This window comes from Temnothorax longispinosus, chromosome 4 (assembly GCF_030848805.1).
Source record: "Temnothorax longispinosus isolate EJ_2023e chromosome 4, Tlon_JGU_v1, whole genome shotgun sequence".
Classification (NCBI taxonomy): Eukaryota; Metazoa; Arthropoda; class Insecta; order Hymenoptera; family Formicidae; genus Temnothorax; species Temnothorax longispinosus.
In genome coordinates, this window is record NC_092361.1 from 15,228,573 (window position 1) to 15,251,095 (window position 22,523).

A 22,523-nucleotide genomic window follows, 5' to 3' on the forward strand; every position below is an offset into this window, starting at 1 on the left:
TGAATCGCTTGAGAAGCGTGAATTGACGTTCACGTTTTACGACGATCGGGGAATTGCACGCGAAGTGCCGCTTAACACTTGCCTCGATAGACAGTCTGTCGGACCATCACTTGACAGTTGAAAAACTTACGGCTTGCGGGTTTGCGGTTTGGATTTCTATATTCCTGCTCTTACGTTACGTACTATGTTCTTGAACAGAATTTATGGTGGAGTTTGTAGTATTTGTGTGGTATATATTGTGATGTTTATTTTATTTCCATTAAGAAAAATATGTTAAATCGTTAAACATTTGACTGAGAAAGAATCTTTCTCTAAAAATCAAATGTCCCGAATGTTTAATTATAATAAAATGTCAGAAATGTCTATTAATTATTTTTTAATATCGGCGTCGATTTATGTAAAATTAAAAACAAGTTAAAACAAAATGCCAGATTGTTTTGTAATATATATAATTTCTACCTCTTTTTTCACTTTATACATATATATATATAAATATGTAGAACAAAATATAGAAAAGTGAGAGTATTTGTTAGCTATTTCTAAAATTATTCTTCTCTACTATCACTTTATTATCTACATTATAATCGTAGAAGCTATCTTCCGCTTTGTAATGCTTGTCGATAATTTTGAAACGTTAAACGATTTATATTTTAACTATATACAATTGAACCTGATATATCATGTTATGAAATACATGTCATGAAAGAGGAAAGTAGAGAACCCGAAGAGGGAAACTTGGCGCGACATAAAACCAGAAATCCTGAAACAGAAAACGTTTTGCGAAGGACGGCTATCACAATGACGTAAGGGAGGCTACGTGCTTCGGCTCTTCTGTCGCTTGGACAATGGCTCGCCTGGTTTTATGTTAAAACCAGTCGTCGCCGATTATGTTATCGAATACTTCGTATTCACGTCGTCTTGGTCGCGATACGCTATACTTTTCCCTAGGGTTTGCCTTTCTTAGCTACAATCTCGAGTGTCGGTTTAGTTGCTGACAAAGTGCCGGTTGATACTAATCGCGATATATGCATTCTCCGTAAATTACATAATTAGTGCAATTTACATATATTATATTTTTTAATAGACCGTATATGATTCTTTCCCTACCAAGCAACAATGTCATATTATTACGTAGTTATATCATGATTGCAGTGAACAAAATATAATTTTTGAAATAAAATATTGTAAAGATGCGATTGATATCGATTAACAAATTAATAAGCTGTTATAATTGCATAAATTATCAAGACAAGTTTAAGTTTTTTGAAATATATGTTATTATATATAGGTAGATGTATTTAAAAGTTTTTAAAAGTATTTAAAAGTATTTAGTAATTAAAAAAAAATATGTGCTAAATGATTGATAAAAATGATATAGTCACAGTAAACGAAAACGCGCGTGGACTCTGTTACATTTACTCGCGTTGATTTATAGCGGTGCATTTATAAGTAATGCAAGAGGATTTATAAGTATCATTACTTGGTGCTTGTAAGTATCATTGCTTTCTACCGCATCGACAAGTGTTACGAATGGGAATAAATTTGCGCAATTCCGCGAGTAATCCCGCACGCTTATGCCGTCTGCTCGCCGCGGAGAGTGATACACGGATCGAACATTTGCGAAGGTAAGAGGAACGAACTTTACGGTCGTTCGCGTATAAATCATCGCTTTCGTTGCACGTACATGCGCTGTAATTACGCACTACACGGATTATCTAATTACCTTGTTTACGAGACTGCCTAAAAATAAGTTTCATGATTTTAAGTAGCTACGAAAACATGTAATTGACAACATTGCGCTATTTACATTATGTTCAATCAAGATTCTTTTCTTAGTAAAAATTTTCTTAATATATTACGCGAATATTCACACTGAATAGCGTGGGATACTTTGGTTATATATTATTTTATCTTCCGCGATGTAGCCTTTATTTTGCAATCAAGTCATTATAACAAGCTGGACAATAATATATATCGTAAAAACTATTCTTTCGACTTGATTCATCCATTCTGACTATTTTATCTTTGAGATTTAATTGGATAATCGAGAGAAACGAGAGAAATTGGATAATCGTAAAGAAACGAATTGGAAATTGTGCGCAAAGCGATAACAAGATATATTGTTGCACGCGTATTGCGAAATGTTATTTTAATAACAGCTGGCATAACATTTCCTCTTCGTTAAAGCGCTAACGAGAAGTATCGTCATCGTAAATTTAACGTTTAAGTGGGACGATCCTCGTTTCATCTTTACATCACGCGCGGTCTTCATTTTGAAAGTAATGACCATATTGAAAATAGGCAGCAATGATTGTCAATAATTTGACAGGCATGTTTTATGCACATGTGAAAATACGGAACCAATGATAATAGAATGGGTTTTTAAGAATTTGCCGATTCACTAAATTATATGCTTCTTTTTTTTATGGGCAACTACGCTTGGCTCGTTAGCCATTCTGTAATTCAGGATTTGGCGATTCTGCTATGCTGCGTGACCGGTAATAGTTTATATAACTATTCGAGCATGGTAAGTACGTGGATTTCTCACAGGCGCGTGACTTTCCATGCTCCTTCGAGCGTTCGCCGTTCTTGCGTGCTGGAGCAACTGGTTTAGTTAGTATTTGGCCCACATCGCTACGAGGAACTTTCGAGACTTTATTCCCCCGCAATTTCTTGCCTTCGATCGTGACTTTATCTATCTCGGATCGATAGAACAATGAAGTTTCTTGACTTTTAAACGAAGATAGAAATCATTACTTTATATACGTTATACATATATGTATCATAGCTTTTTCTTCATATCTTTTAGCGAAATCCTCTATACTTCATATATTCTTATATATAAATATTAATTTTAATTATGGAAATTATATAGAATGCAACAAATTTTTCTATTTTTGACATTTATATTACAATTAAATATGAATGTGACATCCTGTATGAATAAAAGAGTACTTATGTCGGTATTATGTGAGACTAAAACGTCTGCTGCACTTTTCAATCTACGAAATGTGCAATTTTTCTTTTTACGAACGTCATAAAGCATAAAGCGAGATTTTATTTGACTTTCATATATAAATTCTTGTATTATATTGCAACTAACAAGGGGACCTTCAGGCTAACGGATTTTTGTTTTTTTTTTGTACTTACTGTACTTGAGGGTCATCACCCGGACATCAATTTCCCAAAGTATTAAGGCGCGCTTTTCAGAAAAACTCGAGAAAATCGACTTTGAAGAATTCCGAGCGCGTTATATGTACATAGAATTTTAATTTTAATGTAAAATTTATCAAATCATATTTAATCATGGTTTTTAATAAAAAACTTACATCTTCTTATTTTGAATTGCCACTCGCTTGAAACATCGTACTTTATATTCAAGTAATTTTGAAATTGAATACTTATAATAAATTAAAATTTTGGTACAAAAATGAAAACGTCAGGTAGGAAATAAAATACTTTTATATTTTTGAAAATTACGAGAAAATACAGCGCAAAAATGATATTAATAAAAATATTGTTTAATTTTTAATTATTAATTATTAATTTTTAATTATTAAACAATATTTTTATTAATATTATTTTTGCGCTGTATTTTCTCGTAATTTTCAAAAATATAAAAGTATTTTATTTCCTACTTGACGTTTTTCATTTTTGTATCAAAATTTTAATTTATCATAAGTATAAAATATATTGTATACAGTCGTTTTACTGTAAAACGACTGTATACAATATGTTTTATACTATATATTTCATATCATATAATTCACTTTTAAAAATTAAACAATATTTTTATTAATATCATTTTTGCGCTGTATTTTCTCGTAATTTTCAAAAATATAAAAGTATTTTATTTCCTACCTGACGTTTTCATTTTTGTACCAAAATTTTAATTTATTATAAATATTCGATTTCAAAATTACTTGAATATAAAGTACGATGTTTCAAGCGAGTGGCAATTCAAAATAAGAAGATGTAAGTTTTTTATTGAAAACCATGATTAAATATGATTTGATAAATTTTACATTAAAATTAAAATTCTATGTACATATAACGCGCTCGGAATTCTTCAAAGTCGATTTTCTCGAGTTTTTCTGAAAAGCGCGCCTTAATACTTTGGGAAATTGATGTCCGGGTGATGACCCTCAAGTACAGTAAGTACAAAAAAAAACAAAAATCCGTTAGCCTGAAGGTCCCCTCGTAAGACCAGATTAAGAAGAAATTTTTGTGCGTAATGTAGCGTAATTATTTTGCGCGTAAAACTGTACACGGTTATATACTATTTTATCTTCTGCAATGCCGTCTTTATTTTGCAACCAAGTCATTATAATAAACTGAACAATAATATAATTATCGTATAAACTATTCTTTCAACTTGTTTCATTCATTTGATTTATTCATTTTATCTGTAAGATATAATTTGGTATAAATATCTAATATTACACAAAAGAGATTTTATTCACATTAAAAAAATAATTAACTTTTCAAATACTTTACAATAATTTTTTTACTCTTACAATTGTACTCCTTACATTATTTGTACTCTTATAATTGTAATACTTACATTTTATTAGAAGAGGAGTACAGTAAACATACAAGAAAAGAAGATAGATTCTTGCATGTGTTAAAGATATTGTAAAATAATCTGTAGCACTAGTAAGTATACATGTTTACGTAAAAGATAAAGGTCTCGATATAAGAATAAGATAAGTTTAGGATTTGTAACATTTATTAGATAACCTTTCGTGCGCAGTGGACCGGAAACAAATTATACTGTTTCCATCAATTTCCATGATGGTTAATGACCATTAGCCCATAATTCAATAGATTTTCTGCATCTTTTCAACAATGGAAATAGGAAGTGATGGAAGATAAAGGAGTTTTACTCAACTTTAACTAATGATGTTTATAGAAACGGTTTATATAAACGATTAAGAGTCGTTGGATTTATTCGCTTGACCAAACGAGCGCACTCGAAGAGTTTTCACGCACAATCCGATTTCCCCAGTGTTTCCTTATCTAATCTTTCCATTGGCATCGCAGATTATACAGGTGTCAGATCGTCATCGCATTCGCTGGCGCGTATCGTCTTCAATCTTTGACATCCCCGTCCGCCATCGTCGCCGCAACAGGTTCTTTGCGAGGTGAAAATTTTGCCGTCGCCGCAGGCCGCCGAGCGTGTCACTTTCCTTTCCTTGACGTAATTTTCGCGCAAAAATAGTTAGATCCCATCTCGTATCGATCCATACTTCTCCTCTCCAATCGCGGCTAATAAGCGCCTTTTAATCGTTCCCGCGGTTACGCAGGATGTTTTGCGTCATCGCGGAAGATTCGGTGTGCGTAACGATAATCGGGAGATGCGATCGATCGTTATATCGACAGCCGGGCTGCGTTTATCTCAATGTTGCTTAACCAGATCGACAGGATTTCTTCTTCTTGTCAGAGAAGATGAAGTTTATCTACACTCTGATATCTGTAATTGATAACTTTATATTATATATATACATATATATATATATATATATATATATATATATATATATATATATTTAGCACAGCTTTTTAATTTTTCATATAATACTTGATTGTATAAATTATAAATGAAATTATTGCAGTATCTTTAGACACGTAATACTAAGTGGAATATTTTTGAATATTACATGATTTTTCGTTGCTTATATTCTAGTATCAGATAGGTATTTATCGCGAAATGGGAATCTTCATGGACTTTATAATTTCTACACCTATATCCTCTATACGAATAATAATACCCTTATTGCACTGCGAGATGTTACGAAAATGATTTACGCGTGTATCGAAACAGTCGAGATACCGTATACCTGCCGTATAGCCGGCGTCATAATAACGCGTTGAATTTTAGCGTACACGCCGGTGCACGGTTGTGCAACGCAGAGACGCACCGGTGGAGTCACAAGGATGATGCATCCGCAGTGCATCTACCGTGACCCCGGGATGCGCATGCACACGCGGTCGGCTTAGCTACAAGATCGCGTGCGATAGTGTCTCGCGCGCGTACGCAACTATCCCTGCAATACCTTTAATATAATAAATAAGCAAATATATGTATATGCACACACATGCATATATATTTGTGTATAAGTTGCAGAATTGTAAATTGTAGAAAGTTCATAATTAATTCAGTGTTAGGTATGTATACTAATTATATCTAGAATTATTATGATTATCCGGATTATCCATCAATGTATATAGTGTTATTTTACAAATGGTACGTGTACTTTTAGAATACATTAATTAATTTATTTAATGCGCCTATAGATACTTAATATCTTAGATATAACAAATAAGATAATTAAATATCGTCTTCATACTTGGACAGGATACGTGATTAACAGTATCAAGCAGTTTTATTAAAAGTTAATAATATCCTTTACGTAATCAACTGATCTATAAAGAAATTGACTAGTAAATAATTTCAATAATATTGAAAATGTTTGTTACGATATGTACACGTGTAATACGAAGTAGAGATCGTCTAAGAAACAATGCTATCTAGTTGCATAATTACGTCGCTGCAGCGTTTAATTCAGTCGCAAAATATCGTTCGCGCCGTTAGTCATCTGTACTGAGAAGTGATAATTTGCATAATTAATAACAAGTGACACGTGACGTATATTTTTCTCAAATTGAAAGGAATAAAAGCGGTTGATAGTTGCGAATACGAGGCATTATTTTGTGCATGATCTTCTCGAAATAAAAGCGTATTTTTCCAGCAACAATCCATGTACTTGTGAATGTCATTTCTTTCATTGGTCAGCCATCCTCGAAGTTATGCTTTGTTCTGCGACGCGTGAAAAACAACTCATGCACTTAGCATCACAGTATTGCATGCAGCGACAAGCATATGTTTGAGCTATTTCGCGTTGTGACAATATTTCCTATATGTCCTTATTTGCTGTATTTCTTTCATGCATAAATACCTTAATGCATAAATACTTGACATTAATTTTATTTTTTATAATAATTTAATTTTTAACATTATTAATATTAATAAATGAAAATAAATGCAAATTCAAGCAAAAAATTAATTTAAGTTAATCGAAAAGTAAGATTTTATTATTTGACTTTATTATTTGAAACTTATTACGCCGCAATTAGATATTAATTATTTAAAATTCAAAAGGCATCTCAGTATCCTTTAAAAGAAAAAATTTTGAATTATTTAAGGAGCTGAAAGAAATGCGATGTAGTTTTAAGAGAAGCTTCACAATTCCGAAGAGTATTCGGTTTTTCTCACGCGAGATCAATGAAGGGTTAAATCAACGAAGCCACGATATTTCCGAGGCGGAACATCTGGCCTGCCAGAACATAAAGCCGGGACTCTCGCATCCACCTTTTTCTTTCTCTCCACGCAGCGAGTCTGGCGAGTCCCGCGGTAACAGGCGGAATGAAACTGTTACCGCAGTTGCGACTGGTATTATGGACTATTGCTTTTTGCACAATTGGTATGAGCGAGCCGATGATATTAAAGTGGGGGACAGGAGCATACCTGCTTGCCATACCTCCGGGAAAGATAATGTCACGTTTGCGCGTGGAGGAGGAATAGATAATTTCTCAAACACTCTGCGAGTCATCGACCTGTGCCTGCCATGGTGTATCGATATTCGAGCCGGAAAGGTACGCTTACTTGAGCGTGACAGACGCGTTTCCATCCGGAAAGGTAATTGTCGACACTGAACGCATTTTAAGGCGACTTCTCGTGATACGTGACGCTAAAGCACAAGACATGGTTCATTAATGAGAGACATTACATTATCAAAGATACCTTAAAACATTTTTCCCTAAAACCGAGAATAGAATTTTCTCACAAAGTAAGACTTTTGTGTGAAGAAAAAAATCTATACGGCATGTTTATATTAGAAGCATTTAGAGAAGCATTCTAGTGTCTTTCATATTGTATTGTAATCATTAGCGGGAAACTGATAGTTAATACCATGCAAAATAAAACATCGTGGAATCTTAATGCTATAAATTGAATGATTGACGCACAAATAAGTTCATAAATACTAAGATTTATTTTCATCAATTGGATGACTCGAAAATGTTATTATCTTGCAAGTGAGTTATGGGAGAAACAACGTTAAGAATCGAATGGCGTGTGACCAGTAGTACCATAGCTGTTAATTAGCAAGAGGGGGAGTTTACTTTTCCCCCATGACCACCGTCCGTATCGAGATGACCTCGGGAGATGAGTAGCTAAAATGCACGCGAGTGCTCTTTCACCTGTCCCTTTTTATTCGTTTTCCCCGCCGCCTCCTTTTCCTCCTCCATCTGATGCCTCCTCCTTTCGCAAGAACCATCGCCGATTTTCCCTTCGCAATGCGTTTTTTTTTTAATACGCCGCGTTTCTCATCCTTCGAATCGCCTTCGGAACGCGTTGCCGTATGAATTAACGTATCTTATCAAAAGCGAGATCTCATGTTCTTTCAAGGGTACTTGATGCCTATTTCATGCTCTTCTTCATTCAGCCAAGTTAAACGCGTCGGCCAGCGTACGCTGGTAAACATCGTGAATTGACGAAGAGAAAAATCGGAAGGAATCTCAGATATCCCGTGCCTTTTTATATTTCAAAGGAGAAAAATACATAGATTGGATTGCTTTCCCAAGACTCTTTAACGCTCCGTGATCGATTAGATACGGAGCGTTAAAGCTTGGCAGCAATTCGATCCGTTTGATATCTTTGTGTGCCTCAGTATTTCTCTTTTTTAAAGATAAAATACGTAGGTGATTGACCCATAATGTTTTTCCTTTAGGGAAACGAATGGGCCAAAAAAATTGAGAGATAGTCCATTTTGCGATTTTGTACATTAAATTACATCCTTGTTTTTTTTTTATTCTTACATTTTATGCTTACATCGTGTATTCGTTATCTCAAGTACTCTACGAAATACTATGTAATAAGTGGCATATTCCTTCCCTGAATCTTGTACGCACGCTGGTGTACGGTGTACGTTTCAGTGAAAACATTTTATCTCGTGCTCTCTCTCGAGAGTCGGTTGTAGACTAACATCGAAGAAGAGCCGGTCGCGAGAGAGGCGCATCTGAAGATACACTCGAACCGGTAGTCTCTGCATGGAGGAAGTAGTCTTGAAGCTTTCATTATGAAAAGGTTTATAAGGCTATGTTTATTGTACTAACAAGATATTATACAAAGAAGATATAAATCGTGATCGGAAGAACCGGATCGTAGTATATATAATCATGAGAGAAATATGTCTAACAAGATTATGATTTATCATGATAGTCACGATATATCCGAATAAATATTTATTTTGCATAGTTAGCAAATCTTTGCGCACCTTAATGCGGAAGATTTCTGTACGTTTTGAAAATATTTTCAGTGAGAAGCTCATGTATATGTTCTGTAAATTAGAAAAAATTGTTTTTAACGTTTTGGAAAAATTGAAAAATTTAATTTATAAGAATAGTGCTCTATTCCATTCACAAGAGACATTCTAGCTTAAAAGAATACACACGAATAAGGTATAAAAAATAATTATACTAAAAATTATATTTCTTATTGAAACGCATAATATCATTTTCGTTTCTTACTGCCACAAGACAAATTTCTCGTTCGATCCGATTCAAGATCGATTTCGTCAGCCACGCCCGTTTTCGCTTTGCACCTGTGAGCACTTGTATGCAGACACGATGACCCGCGTCTATGTGTACTCGCCTGCATATACGAGCTGCTCGCTCATACGCTAGTTTACTTTCTGTTTTTCGACTGGTCGGCCGGCTCTTACGTGAGCTTGTGGGACAAGATTTTTACGAAAGTCCCGCATGGACGAGAAAGTAAAGTGCACCTCGTTGTTCGCCCTCAAGGCAACCGGCTGCCCCATTTTCCGACCTTATGCGCTTCATACGCTTCATACATGGTGTTGCTTTGTTGTTACGAGCACGAGAAACGTGATCAAAGTTGAAAAAATACAGAACAAATCACTTTTTGGCACTGTGTGAGTTAAGTAAATTATTTAAGGATGTTTCTTACAGGATGTTTGATAAAAATTTGTTAATACACCTAATTATAATTATCTGCATACGTTTGTTATACATTTTATGCAAAATAAAAAATTATTTCATGCTTAATATAGCGCCAATATCATATATTTATGAAAAAAACTTTCTTATTTCACAATTTTATTATATGGATTATGCTGTTTTGCACTTTACGGTTTCGATAGCGTTTGTTAATTGCCACTATTTTACGCATTCTTGAACTTACAATTGTGTTCGGTTTCGGTATGCTTTTTATCATTCATATAAATTAACTCGATCTACAGTTTTTATAACCAATATGTTAAAGAACTGATTTACAACTCACACTTTCACTATATACTTACCTTCACATATCAAATCACTTATGAAAAAATTATTGTTTTACCATTCTAAGGCCTAAGATAAAAAACGTTGCGCTTATACCGTTACACTTTTAACAAATAAATAATTGGTAAAAAATTTTCCCTCTTCGCAGTCACTAAATCGTTATAATCTACTAATGATACGAGCATGCTTAATGTCGATATTGTTGAGAAACGTAGATGAAGACATTGAAGACACTTGAGCGCGAAAACCGTTATATCAGCAGGTGCGATTCCATGCGGTACCAAATGCAAATTATGCCCAGGTGTGAGACAGAAAACACATCGTGACGTTCTTTGTGGCAAATGTTATTTCTAACATTTTTCTTCTCAAAATTTTTAAATAAATTTTCAGGACTAGATTTATAAGAAAAACTTATACTGAACGGTAAACGATCTTTTTTGAGAGACATATATTTCGAAAACTCATAATTTCTCGTCAGCAAGCAGAATTGCAGTCCTTCCGCTTGCTTTTCGCAATTGCATAAAGAAAAAAAGAGGTCGAGTGCATATCGCGTACTTAGACCTTCTCAGCAGATCGCAGATTAAATTTGGCCTCCAAGCACGCGTGTTGCCAACAAATCGACGCGCTTCGCGCTCTCGGTTGAGATGTAGTTCTCGTTTCGCGTGTACGTATATATATATTCCTACGTTGCACTAGCGAACTTATCCGCGAAAAATACATGGATTAGAGATAAGCGCACGGGAAATGTAATTATAAAGCGCGGACTGAACGGATAACAGATTAATTGAATGGATTAGATTAAGAAAATTTCGCGAGGCACGTAAAGATAACAATATCCTCCAACGTAACATTGGTCGTCCCGTTCGTCCACGGGAACCTACTTCGATTTAATCGTCGCGCGCGATCTTTCTCTTTTGTTAACCCACGCGCGCGCGCGCGTTAACCGTTTGATCGCCGCGGGATTTTGGAGAGCGCGAGTCCGCAGAATCCCATTCCGAACAAACGCGTAACGGTGTGTACGGCGTCGCTCGGCGAAATTGCATCGTGCCTTTTCCCTTCGCGGGGATTGCAATCTCACGAGGTGTTATCCAACACAATTCACGGAGAGAGTTTTTTTTTCCAGCAATTTTTACAACCAGGCAATCGGCGCCAATTTTGCGCGAAACTTGTTATCGCATCCGATCGCGACTACGTGCACTGCTATTTTTTTTTGTTTCATGCGCAGGTTTCCTCGAAGGACTCCGTGCGCCGCAGAAATATGGCACGGCAGTTCTCCTCGACGACCGGACAAGTCGCTGGAGAGAACAGTTCTCCAGTTTCTCTGTCTTATCCCTCTTCCACGGCGCACTCCAAGCCGGTCTGTCGCTGACTTTTTCGCTCGCGCTTAGACGCGCTTAGACACGAGCCGGACTTCTTGTATTTTCTCGCCTTTCTCGAGACGCGTTTCTATCTTTCTTTGTCCTTCTCCATATTTCGCTCGTGGGCAGTTTTTCGTACATTAGACGCAACGGGACAGGCCTCGCTTCGTGCCAAACATCCATTTCCAAGGGAAGTGATTTTAACAAGGGAAGTGATTTCATACAGCAATTTCAGTTGGTCGTTGACTTTTTTGGCATGTGCTATTTCTAGTTTTGCCGTCATCGTCATTCTCCTCGGTGATTTTCTTATCTCTCTTGCGATATAATGCTTCGTCAAGGAAATTTATATTGCGACGAAAACACGTAATTGAAGGAAAAATTTATTTTTATTTTCTCACAGATAAAATTATATTGCTTGTACTACAAAGAGTTAATAATACTTAAAAATAGGGAATAAATTATTGTTTGAAAATATTCAAATATATTAAAAATGGAGTAATACATGTAATTCGTAAAACTCATTATTCGAGAATTCCCATTTCCCTGAAAATATACATTAATAAATTACCTATTCATTTGCGATAAACGAACATACCTGTACGTATACTTGTACAAATACTATAGCCTCTTTCCTCGCGCGCGCTTTTAATCTCCTTCTCTCTTTCTCTCTCGCGAGAGGACTCAACATCACAAGCGCGGGATGTATATGCGCGACGTTATCTCTCCGATTTCTCTAAGGGGGAAACGAATTTAAATTGCCGATTGCAAGCGATTCCTACCGTCGTTCACTTTCCCTGAAACGCGCTTGCCTTCTGTCTATACGGCTTTTATCTTCTTCTCGCCTTCCTCGTTTTTTCTCCTGCCATGGCTTCTTCCACGTCGTGGCTCTTTGTGCCTATCCACCGGAGCTCTCGCATCGCGAACGTCCTCTCCGTTCTTCCTTCTTCGGAGAACGCAATGCGGCTGACGAGCAGCGATTTACGGAAGGGACTCGCGATTCGCGAGGCTTCTGGATGTGAAGAGGCCCGACGGGGAGCGGGAGATCGAGTGTATCTTGGCCGTACGTGCCGTTAAAGCGAAATCGAAACGACAGATCTGTCAATCGATCCTCATCACAGCGATTCCCGTTGCGGATAAAATCATGCGAACGAGAGTGACACGTCGGCTCGAAGAAAGTCCGTGCAATCTACATTTTGTTCTTGCGTTTTTCCGCGTTGCGGCCACAAGATTAATGCATAATACGAGAATTCGCTTTCGCTGGTGCGATAAGCCGCGATAAGGCGTGCCGCATTGATTATGTGTACATGGGAAGTTTATCATCAGTGACTGGGTTAACTGAAAAATCATCGCGCATCGAGCAGGTTGTCTTTTAGTTGATGCTAATTATTATCTTCGAACATGGAATATTTTCGATACATTAAAGATGCTTCTAAATATTATTAATAATTTTATTATTCTAAATATTAAAAAATATTTTCTTCTTCCAATTGGAAATATTATCTACCATTAGTGCCACCAACAAATCTAGATACAGAATACTATTTAATCTGAAAATATGTTTCAACGTCACTATATAAACTTATACCAAAGATTCTCCTCACTTCATATAAGAGATAAAATATTTTCACGTAAAGATATATATATTTCTGGAACTGGACGCACACGTGTTGTCAAGTTTCCAGTGATATGCATCGGAATTTCGTTTCTTCGGGCGTAAATACCGATGTCGTATGCATGCCGTGGCTACGGCCGTATACCTTCAGCAAACAGCCCGAAGAAGGAAGAATGATGGTCGGGACAGTGACAGAGGCAACAATGGCTCCTCTGTTTTGTGTTCCGGATGAATATAACTCTGGCTATTCAGGGGAAAGAGAATGTCGCGTGTTCTCCGTATCCAGGAAGTTATTATAGGCGCGCGGTATCGACGGACCGAACGGACCAGAGAGTCAGCGGAATGATGCATCCGTAATTACTGATAGTCGCTTATTGTAGGACTGCCGCAAATTACACGACACACGTAGCTAGCAGGTACATTCGGACGTTTCTTACGATGGGACTTATTGCGGGACTTCCAATTTCATTCCGGCAGCCAAGGAAACAAGCGTAATCACACGTCGATAAAAAGTATGTCAAATATAGTATTACGTTAGGAAAGATGAATGGAGATTACGCTTCCGTTTATATACATAAAAAGTGACGGGAGATTGACGATTATCAAAAATGCACATATTTATCAGGGAAAATTATGCTGTCATATCCTGATGTAGCGTAGAAATTCTCACGTTGTGACAAAACTATCATATGCGAATGTAATATTCATAAATTCGTCAGTTATTCTATTTCAAGACTTGTTAGGACTATGACGTGACTCTCGAGACTTAGGACATGATTATAATTGCCATGCGAACATCACAATAAGCACCATATCTTTCTCTACCTTTTTATTTACTATAGAGAAGCGGAAGTGATAATTGACGAAGAAAAAGGGAAAATCGAAAAGGGAAGTAATCAGCTCGCGCACGATATTAAATAACTGTATATTGTAATTATGTTAAAATCGACGCTTCTCGGATATTATGAGAGAGAGAGAAAGAGAGGGCACGATATTTTTAATACGATAAATAATATAAATATGATTGATGTTCCTTCATCGACCTAACTCTTCATTTATCATCCCCGCTCAATTGCCTTTCCCTCTTGACTGATCGCAGAGCTACGATACGCTGAGCAAGGGCAAGAAGTCGTGGAGCGTGCGGCTGGGTCTGTCGCGGCAGCACCATAACCCCGGGGATGACCCCGGCAAGGGTGGCTGGGGCACCATAAGCGGCGGCAGCGTGCTCTCCCGCCAGATGATCTACAGCGGCGATCCGTGGCTGTACGGCACGGTCAGATCGTCACGGCTCGCCGGGCATGACCCGCCGCGACCCTTCCTGACACCGCCGCCACCGCCCGGCGCGGCGCCGTTGCTCGTGGTATGTTCCTGCCCGGAGTTCCTCGCCGGGACCGTAAGGAAGCTCGGCAGCTGTCGCAAGTGCGGCGGCCACCGGGTGGCCGGTCTGCCCATCGGAGGTACTTGCCGGCTGCCACCGCCGTCCTCGAGGTCCCGGCCGAGCCTCGCCGGTAAGTAAATTGCACAGCCTCGCTTATTCTACTACTTCCGATTATTCCGCGTCCTCGGACACCAACGGACACAACTGTTTTTCGCAATATATATAGTTCTCCGTTCTCTTTTCTGATTAATCTACATCCTTGGCAACTTCGCGGAGATCATTCTTTTTACCTTCGATACTTTTGCGAGTGATATCAGTATATTATTCAGTATTCGTACGATACGTAGGATGGCTTTCTCATGTATGATGCTAGGACGCGTTTAGAGAAAGAGATGTCTACGAAGTGGAACCTCCCGCTGCGTGTCGTAAAGTTATGAGGGTATTTGTTCCGAACTCGAGAGATAAGCGAGGGCGGGATGTAAGAGCTCCTGCCTCCTGTCGTGCCGCCGATGATGTTCATGCTCTAATTGTACGCGTTCTTCGTATTAGAGATTTTCTCCTTGCTCGCGTTCGAGATAGCGTGCATGCGGCGAAGCGCAGAAAGTTCTCGGCCGCGGGCAAGATAACTGAATTTTATTCAGCGACGATGCTCCTATATACCCACTTTAGTTTGCATTTAAATCGTTTTAGACTAGATTATATCTTTTTACTCGCCGGGAGAGACGCTTTGAGACGCGCGGTGTACTACAAACGATACCTGGCGTTAGAAATGTAGAGCAGCAACCTTTCGCGATTGAGGCAATTGATACTTTATACTCGAATGCTTTCCGCGATGGCAATTCTTTCTGCTATTATGTGAAATGTAAACGTGGATCTATCATCTGATTACCCGCATTACATTTTTCATTGGAATTCGATGGTAAATAGAGATAACAAACAGTTAAGAGAATTTATATATAGCGTACATTATATTTTTTTTTCTACATACAATTTATATATTTTTTTAAAATGTTTATTATGACAGATGAAAAAGGTATTTGTTATATATTGTTAATATTAAATATGAAAATATTCAGTCTACTAGCAAGTTCATATATACAAGTTCATACATATAGCGTGCTAAATCGTAAATCTTAAGAGATTAAGGACGTTTAAATTCCAGTAGAGACGCGCCTTTCTTGAGAGTATAATTTCTCTGATATCCATATTCAGCCAACCAAAATCAACGTCGTCAGAAATTTCATTATTCGCGTTCGGATCTGGAGATCTAGGTCGGCGCAACAAGTCGAGTCGAAACGGTTGTGGGACGATTTTCTCTCGCGAATACAACGGTTAAACCTATTTGTTAGGCGTGCTGAGGACCGCTATCGACGATCCGTACGACCAGATGCGGCGGAACCGGCTGGTGGAGCCGAGATCGCGGGCGCGCAGCATCTCGCCGCATCGACCATCCTCGCAGCGAGATTCCAGGAGCCAGAGCATGGTCTCGCGGGCCGCCGCCGCCGCCGCCGCCGCCGCCGCCGCCGCCGCCGCGAAGGAGCGGAAGGGCTTGACCGAGGGCTCGTCGTTGTCATCGTCGTCCAGATCCGAGTGGTTCGACAAGGAGCCGAGCGCGGTTGTGAGCTACGACGATCGTAAATCGCGACCCAGTTTCATCAGCGGCGGTGGCGCGTCCTCGAACGATTGGATGCTGCACGAAACTCCGGAAAGTCACTCGCGAACTCATTCCGCTGCGACGACGTCCGCCAAGCTGACTCGCGTCTCGAAGAAGCCAACTAGGGAAACGAATCAAAGGAGGAATGGCCAGGACGAATGGAAGAACGGGACAACAACGCCAATTGCGGACTCGCGGAAGAGCATCCTCGAGTGCGACGTGAATCCGTATTTGTTACTAAAAAAGCAGAAGGACGAGGACGATCTGAGCGACGATCTGTCAGATAACGCGCTAGAGCAGGACGATCTCAGAACACATTCGTCCAGTCGTTCACTGTTCGATCCGTCGAAAGTGAAGTCGATCGAGAGGATACCGAATAGGAGTGCCGTAGCGGCGATCGGTGGTCAACGGATCAGAGTGTTCAACGAGAGGCCCAGAGAGATATCGGACGACGACGACGACCTGCCACCGCCGATCACTAGGATCCCGATACCGAAGGTATCGCCAAAGAGACCGCCGAGACGATTGAAAGAGGCCCGGCAGACGCTGAAGAGCATCCTGAAGCGCGGCCGAGTGATCGAGAGCAAGAGAAAGAACGTGCTCTTCAACGTCGACAACGTGATATTCGCACCCGAGAAGCCGTCCGAGGCGACGCGACTCTCGTGGAGTAGGATTGGCAGAATCGCCAATTGCGGCAAGGAGCAGCGAGATAACAGTCCCGAGCCGAAAGAGGGACGCGAGGAGGCGCCGATTGTGCCGCAGGAGCAACAGGAGAAACACAACTTCATCACGATCCCGAACATCAGGGACCCGAAGGTGGACAGGGTCAGGTACAAGGAGCCGAGAATCGTGCCGGAAGTAAAGAAAACCGCGCCGCCCGGGCCCGACAGGATCAAGATAGACAAGTTTGTCCCGTCCAGGAAGTTCGATCGTTCTGCCGCGTTCAAGAAGCAAGACAAGATCGGTAGTAGCGAGCCGCGATCCTCACTTGACAACTCGCTATCCTCTTCGAGGATCAACGTTCCCAGGGAGCAGGAGAGGATATTACCGGAGGAGAGGAGAGAGAATTTGTCGGACGAGAGAAACGTCAGGCTCGAGGACGAGACCGAGCTGGAGATCGAGATCGAGGAGCTGAAGGACCGTCTGCCGTGTATCGCCGTGGACGAGAAGGATCTGATCCTAAAGTCCGAAGGTAAGATTCTTCTGGCTTGTTATGAAATCTTTAAATCTCAGTCGCATGTATAATCAACTTATTATAGCTGTATCTTAGTCAAGCCCAGGCTAACAAAGTTTCATTAACATAATTCCATTATTCTATTTATGAAATGTGCATCCTGTCCTGCGTTAAATTTAGGAAAAACAGAGAAAGGTGTTGCCCATTTTAGAAATAAAATTTCGTTCGATCTTTGAAAGATTTTATTATGAAATCATAAATAGAAATCATAACATTATTATAAAATGATCTTATATGCATTTTGAGAAAGAGAAAACATAATCTGACTTTTGGGTTCTTTTTCTCTTTTATCTTTTGGGATACTGGGAAAATTTTTTTCATGCTTTATCATTCGACATGCGATGGAGCATGCTATAAATTATTTATTTATATATATTATCTATTCATAATTATTGTGAGATGTTTCATGCACAAGATTACATAATTTAAACATGTATCATTTCTTCGATTATAGATAGTTGCGTCACGGTTAACATTATGTCGTCTTTTATTTATTTTCACGTATACTGACTATAATCTTCTAATAGTATATACGCGAGATAATATTGATGGCGTTAAACGTTTCACGGTGATGTTCCCGGACATATAATCTATTTCTCGAAATAATCACAGATTTTTATAATAACATAACTGTTATCTCAGAGTCGCATTAGTAGCTATTAATAATATAGAAGTAAATTAATGATCAATCTCTCTACGATGATAACTATAACTGGTCCGCTTATGATCTCTGACGGGGCCAGTTCGCCCCGAGGCTGGCGCGCTCATAGTCATCTAGGGGTTACTCTCACATGTGGAAATTAGCGGCTTAAAAGTACAGCGCGGCTGTTTCATATTGCGGATAGGGATCTTTGTCCATCGCGGATCGATAATCTTACACTCATCAACGCTTATCGTGTTATCATCGATTACGATCCTCTTCTCCTCCTAGCTATTATGCTAATACATGTGATTAATGACCGTTGTGGTTGACACAACTTATCAGACTATCCCTGAACTTTTGAAAAAATTACGCGTTCAAGGATAACGACTGGCGTACGCTCCTTCTTAACGGTATATACAGTTTTGATTTCGAGAATTTTAAAGATCAGCAAATTCTCTGTAATTTGTGATACCGGCGACGCGATTTCTTTCGAGGAAATACAAGTGAAAATACGTATGTGTACAATAAATACGCAAGTTTTTTCTTCATTTCGCGTAGATCGCCATAGATAATGATCGTTTCTATTAGTTATGTGAATGGCCGTGGATGTTTATCATGCGTAAAGTTTGGCAAGTTAACACGAAAGCGAATTAATGAATACTGGCTGGAAGGCGCGACTGAAATCTGCGGGTAACCGTCCTTAAGACGGCTTTGTCGCTGACAAGAGGAGAAAGGTTATAGCAGATCCTGACGACCCTGAGTCTTATCCCCGGGCTGTTTGGCTCGCTTAAAAGTCGCCTAAAGAAGCCTCGCGAGTTGTGTCTGGAGCATTCGAAAGTGCATAAGGTCAGGGCTAGCTGGCATCAAGCTGACAAATTATCCTGGCTATTTATTTCAAAAGTACAGTCTGTGCCTAGCAGTGTTACATATTTAAAAAAAATGCTCACTGCGTCTATATACACATATATATAGCATGCACAAAACGACCTATCCTCTTTAAAAATCTCAACACGCGAACATTTACTAAGTTGGTCGTAAAATTTATGTTAATTTATTTTTCATCCGTCCGTCGTCGTCCGCAACGGATAGCAACCGATATTTTTTTGCAGAGAAGACACTTTTTGCCACCCATTCGTATATTGGTGAAGCAGAACCGCTTCTCTTAATTTTCTCGAATGAGGGCATTAAATTGAGTGTTTATAATTTTTACCCAAGAATTATCTGTTAAATTATTTTAAACAAATGGTGTCGTCGCGTATTTATTACAAAGCGATATTCTATGTCGGCATTATCGTGCTGCGGGCTCGCGTTTTCCGAGCACTCGCGATGAAAGAGAGAGAGAGGGAGAGGGGGAGAAAGAGAGACAGAGGCCGCGAAAGTAGACGCGTGAGAAAGATACGAAACGATCGGGGACAATGCGAGCGACGGTTGTCCGCCTTATACGGAACGACGTGTAGATATTTATCGGCACTGGTGGCGGCCCGCCGCCGCCGGCGCGTATCGTAAACGCCTCGCCGAGAGAGGAGGAGGAATAGTTACATACTAATTCGATCGGTGACCATCCGACTCGATTCCGTCTATTTTTTCGAGAGAAAAGGCGTATTTCCTGGTTACGAGATCGGTATAAACGCGATCTCGCTGATCGCATCGAGCGCGCTCGCACGTGCTTCCGATAACAAAGTGCATCACGTAGCGCCGATTTGCGAGACTAGCGTGAATTCCGGAGCCGCGGAAGTTCGCTTCGCGATTGAAAATATAATTTTGTGAAAGTCTCGTGGCTTCCGACTGAGTGTGAAATAATTTCCATCGGCAATTTCTTTCGCTACTTCAAGATACGTTGTTGTTTTATTATTGCATCAAGATTATATCGAGTGCGATATCTTGTTGAAATAGAAAGAAAAGCTTAGATTTAGATAATTAGTTCCAGCGCTAAGTGATGAAAATCGATTAGAATATACACTCTTTTTTTCTTTTTTTGCAAAAAAAAAAAAAGATACATTTCTTATCTATCATGCATATATCTAACAATGAGACTTAATTCGCGAGTCTCCGTTGATTTTCCACGTTGCTATTGCGGCGCAATTAGATCTTTCTCGAAAAGTGCTTCGGAACCAGGTCTGACTCGTTCACGACGTGACGAGCGGATTCGAGAATGTAGAGCTCGCGGTGCAAATTGAGTCTGCACGCGGACGTGAGATAAGACGTGACGGGAAAAAAGTCGTGTGAATTAACTCGGATGATTGGCAGTAACGTCGAAGTGCTGAAATGTGCCGCGCCGGCCGATTTGTACGCGGCTCGTTTGAGCGCCGGTCTCGACAGAAAAAAAAAAGAGAGTTACGTGAATCCGTTCTATTAATAGAACGAGCGTTGCGTGTGTTAACGATTCCGCCGCGCGTCTCTTTAACACGCGTCATGTTAATTATTATTGCGATTAATTGATATTCCGCGCGCGATCTTCGCCCGTCGTCATAAGTCACGTTCGATGCTCAACAGCGATTATAATAGTAGTGGTATCGCAAAGTATACATATATTGTACGTATTATGGTGCAATGGTAATTGTACGATGTTACGTGCGCATAACGATCATGCCGATGCACTTTTTGGAGCCTGATGTATTTGCTCGCGATACGTCGACTGATCGAGGCGAGTTAACATGTAGCTCAGCAGTTCATGCTTCAATAATCGAGCACGGCAGTAAAGTTCAAGATATAGCTGACAGTTTCTCTCGGAGAGACGTTGAGAGTCATTCACGTCATAGAATATATAATGAGACTAAAGCCCCGTTGCGCCAATATTGGATAGCGTTGATCCCGATTAACTAGACGTCTCTTTTATGTACATTTCTACCAATGTAGATTAATTTTAATTAAGTTTAATTTACTTTTTATCTTTGTCTAACTTTTAGAACTAGAAAAAGATAAAAAGTAAGTTAAACCAAGATTAACTAAGAAATTAACCTGCATTGGGTAGAAATGGACATTAGACACAGAACCGTCGAATAATTTATGTCAATTTATTAAGTATCTTCAGAAAATTAGGCGCAAAAAAGCGACTTTATTTACAAGTATGCAAGGAACATGTAACATATTACAGTTGTTTTCGTAATTTGGTTTCTCTAACAATCAATTCTTTGCGGTTACATTCTTAATTACAAAATTTATATAACTTGACTTTCTTTTTAAATATTATGTAATTTATTCCGTTATAAAGAAATAAAAATCAAATTTATAATAAAAATAAAACTTGATTTGCATGAAAGATGTAAATGTAAAACTATTTCTGAAAATTTATTTTTCTTTCATATTTTACGTTTGATCCGACGTCGATGACTGCTCGTGAAATGCACTTGCGAACCTTTATACTCGCGGCAGTGTGTGTAACGGAGAATAAAACAGATAGCCTACGATGACTTCCCGTGATCGTGTTTCCGGTGTAAATGTACTGTGCGACAACACGTTAGATAACTGCGGGCGAGCGAGCGACCGAGACGCCTCGTAGGCCTGGTGGATCAAGGTTTTCTCTCCTCTTTGCACTTTCTTTGCATGCGTTTTGTTATTTTTATCGCTTCCATACTAATACAAATCATTAATCTTACGAAGAAAGTTATTAAGTGCACCTTTTTTGAAAGTAATAATTTATTATGTTACGACAATTACAGTTAATTATATTTGAGATGTAAATTAAAATTACAAACCGTTTAAAAAATATTAAAAACAAAAAATATTAAATCTTCCAATTTAAAAAAATTACAAGATAATTTAATATTAAACAATTTTTTTATTTTTAAAATAAGTTTAAATTTTTAATCGCGGAAAAGGAGGAAATTTTTAATCGCGGCAGGAATTAAGTGGCTTTTCATTTCTTTTTCAAGAATGGATATTGATATTCGGCGCATATAATACTCTTATTGTTAGTAGATTCTCTAAAAGATAAAGTATCTCCATTCATTGCTTTGTACGATCTATCTCTGTTCTTCCTTCATGGCGCGTTTTAATTAGTTACTTCCAGTCTACTTTCTAAGCTCAGACACGAGCGAACTCAGACACGTTCGAATTATAAAATCTAAACGCCGATTTCTTTTCCCAAGCAAGAATCTTTTTACACCCGTTTCTCCTCCCGCGCGGACGGTTCGAACGATCTTCATGCAAGCGCGCGATGCATATCGCGGTTTATTTTCGTTCAGTTTCACGTTCTGTATTGCGCGTATACGGTAATTCAATAGCAATGTAATAACTCAATGACGATGATTTACAGGGCATTGTTTTCGTCACTCTCTTT

General features: G+C 38.8%; 1 protein-coding gene across 3 annotated transcripts in view; it reads left to right on the forward strand.

Moving 5' to 3' along the window:
* The window catches only part of Rhogef64c (Rho guanine nucleotide exchange factor at 64C), a 115,844-nt gene that overhangs the window by 80,856 nt on the left and 12,465 nt on the right, over positions 1-22,523 (forward strand). For all 3 annotated transcript variants that reach the window (XM_071774971.1, XM_071774969.1, XM_071774970.1), the window contains 2 exons: positions 14,435-14,843; positions 16,063-17,559. In XM_071774971.1, coding sequence (XP_071631072.1) covers positions 14,435-14,843; positions 16,063-17,559 — 1,906 coding nt within the window. The remainder of the gene's footprint in view (positions 1-14,434; positions 14,844-16,062; positions 17,560-22,523) is intronic.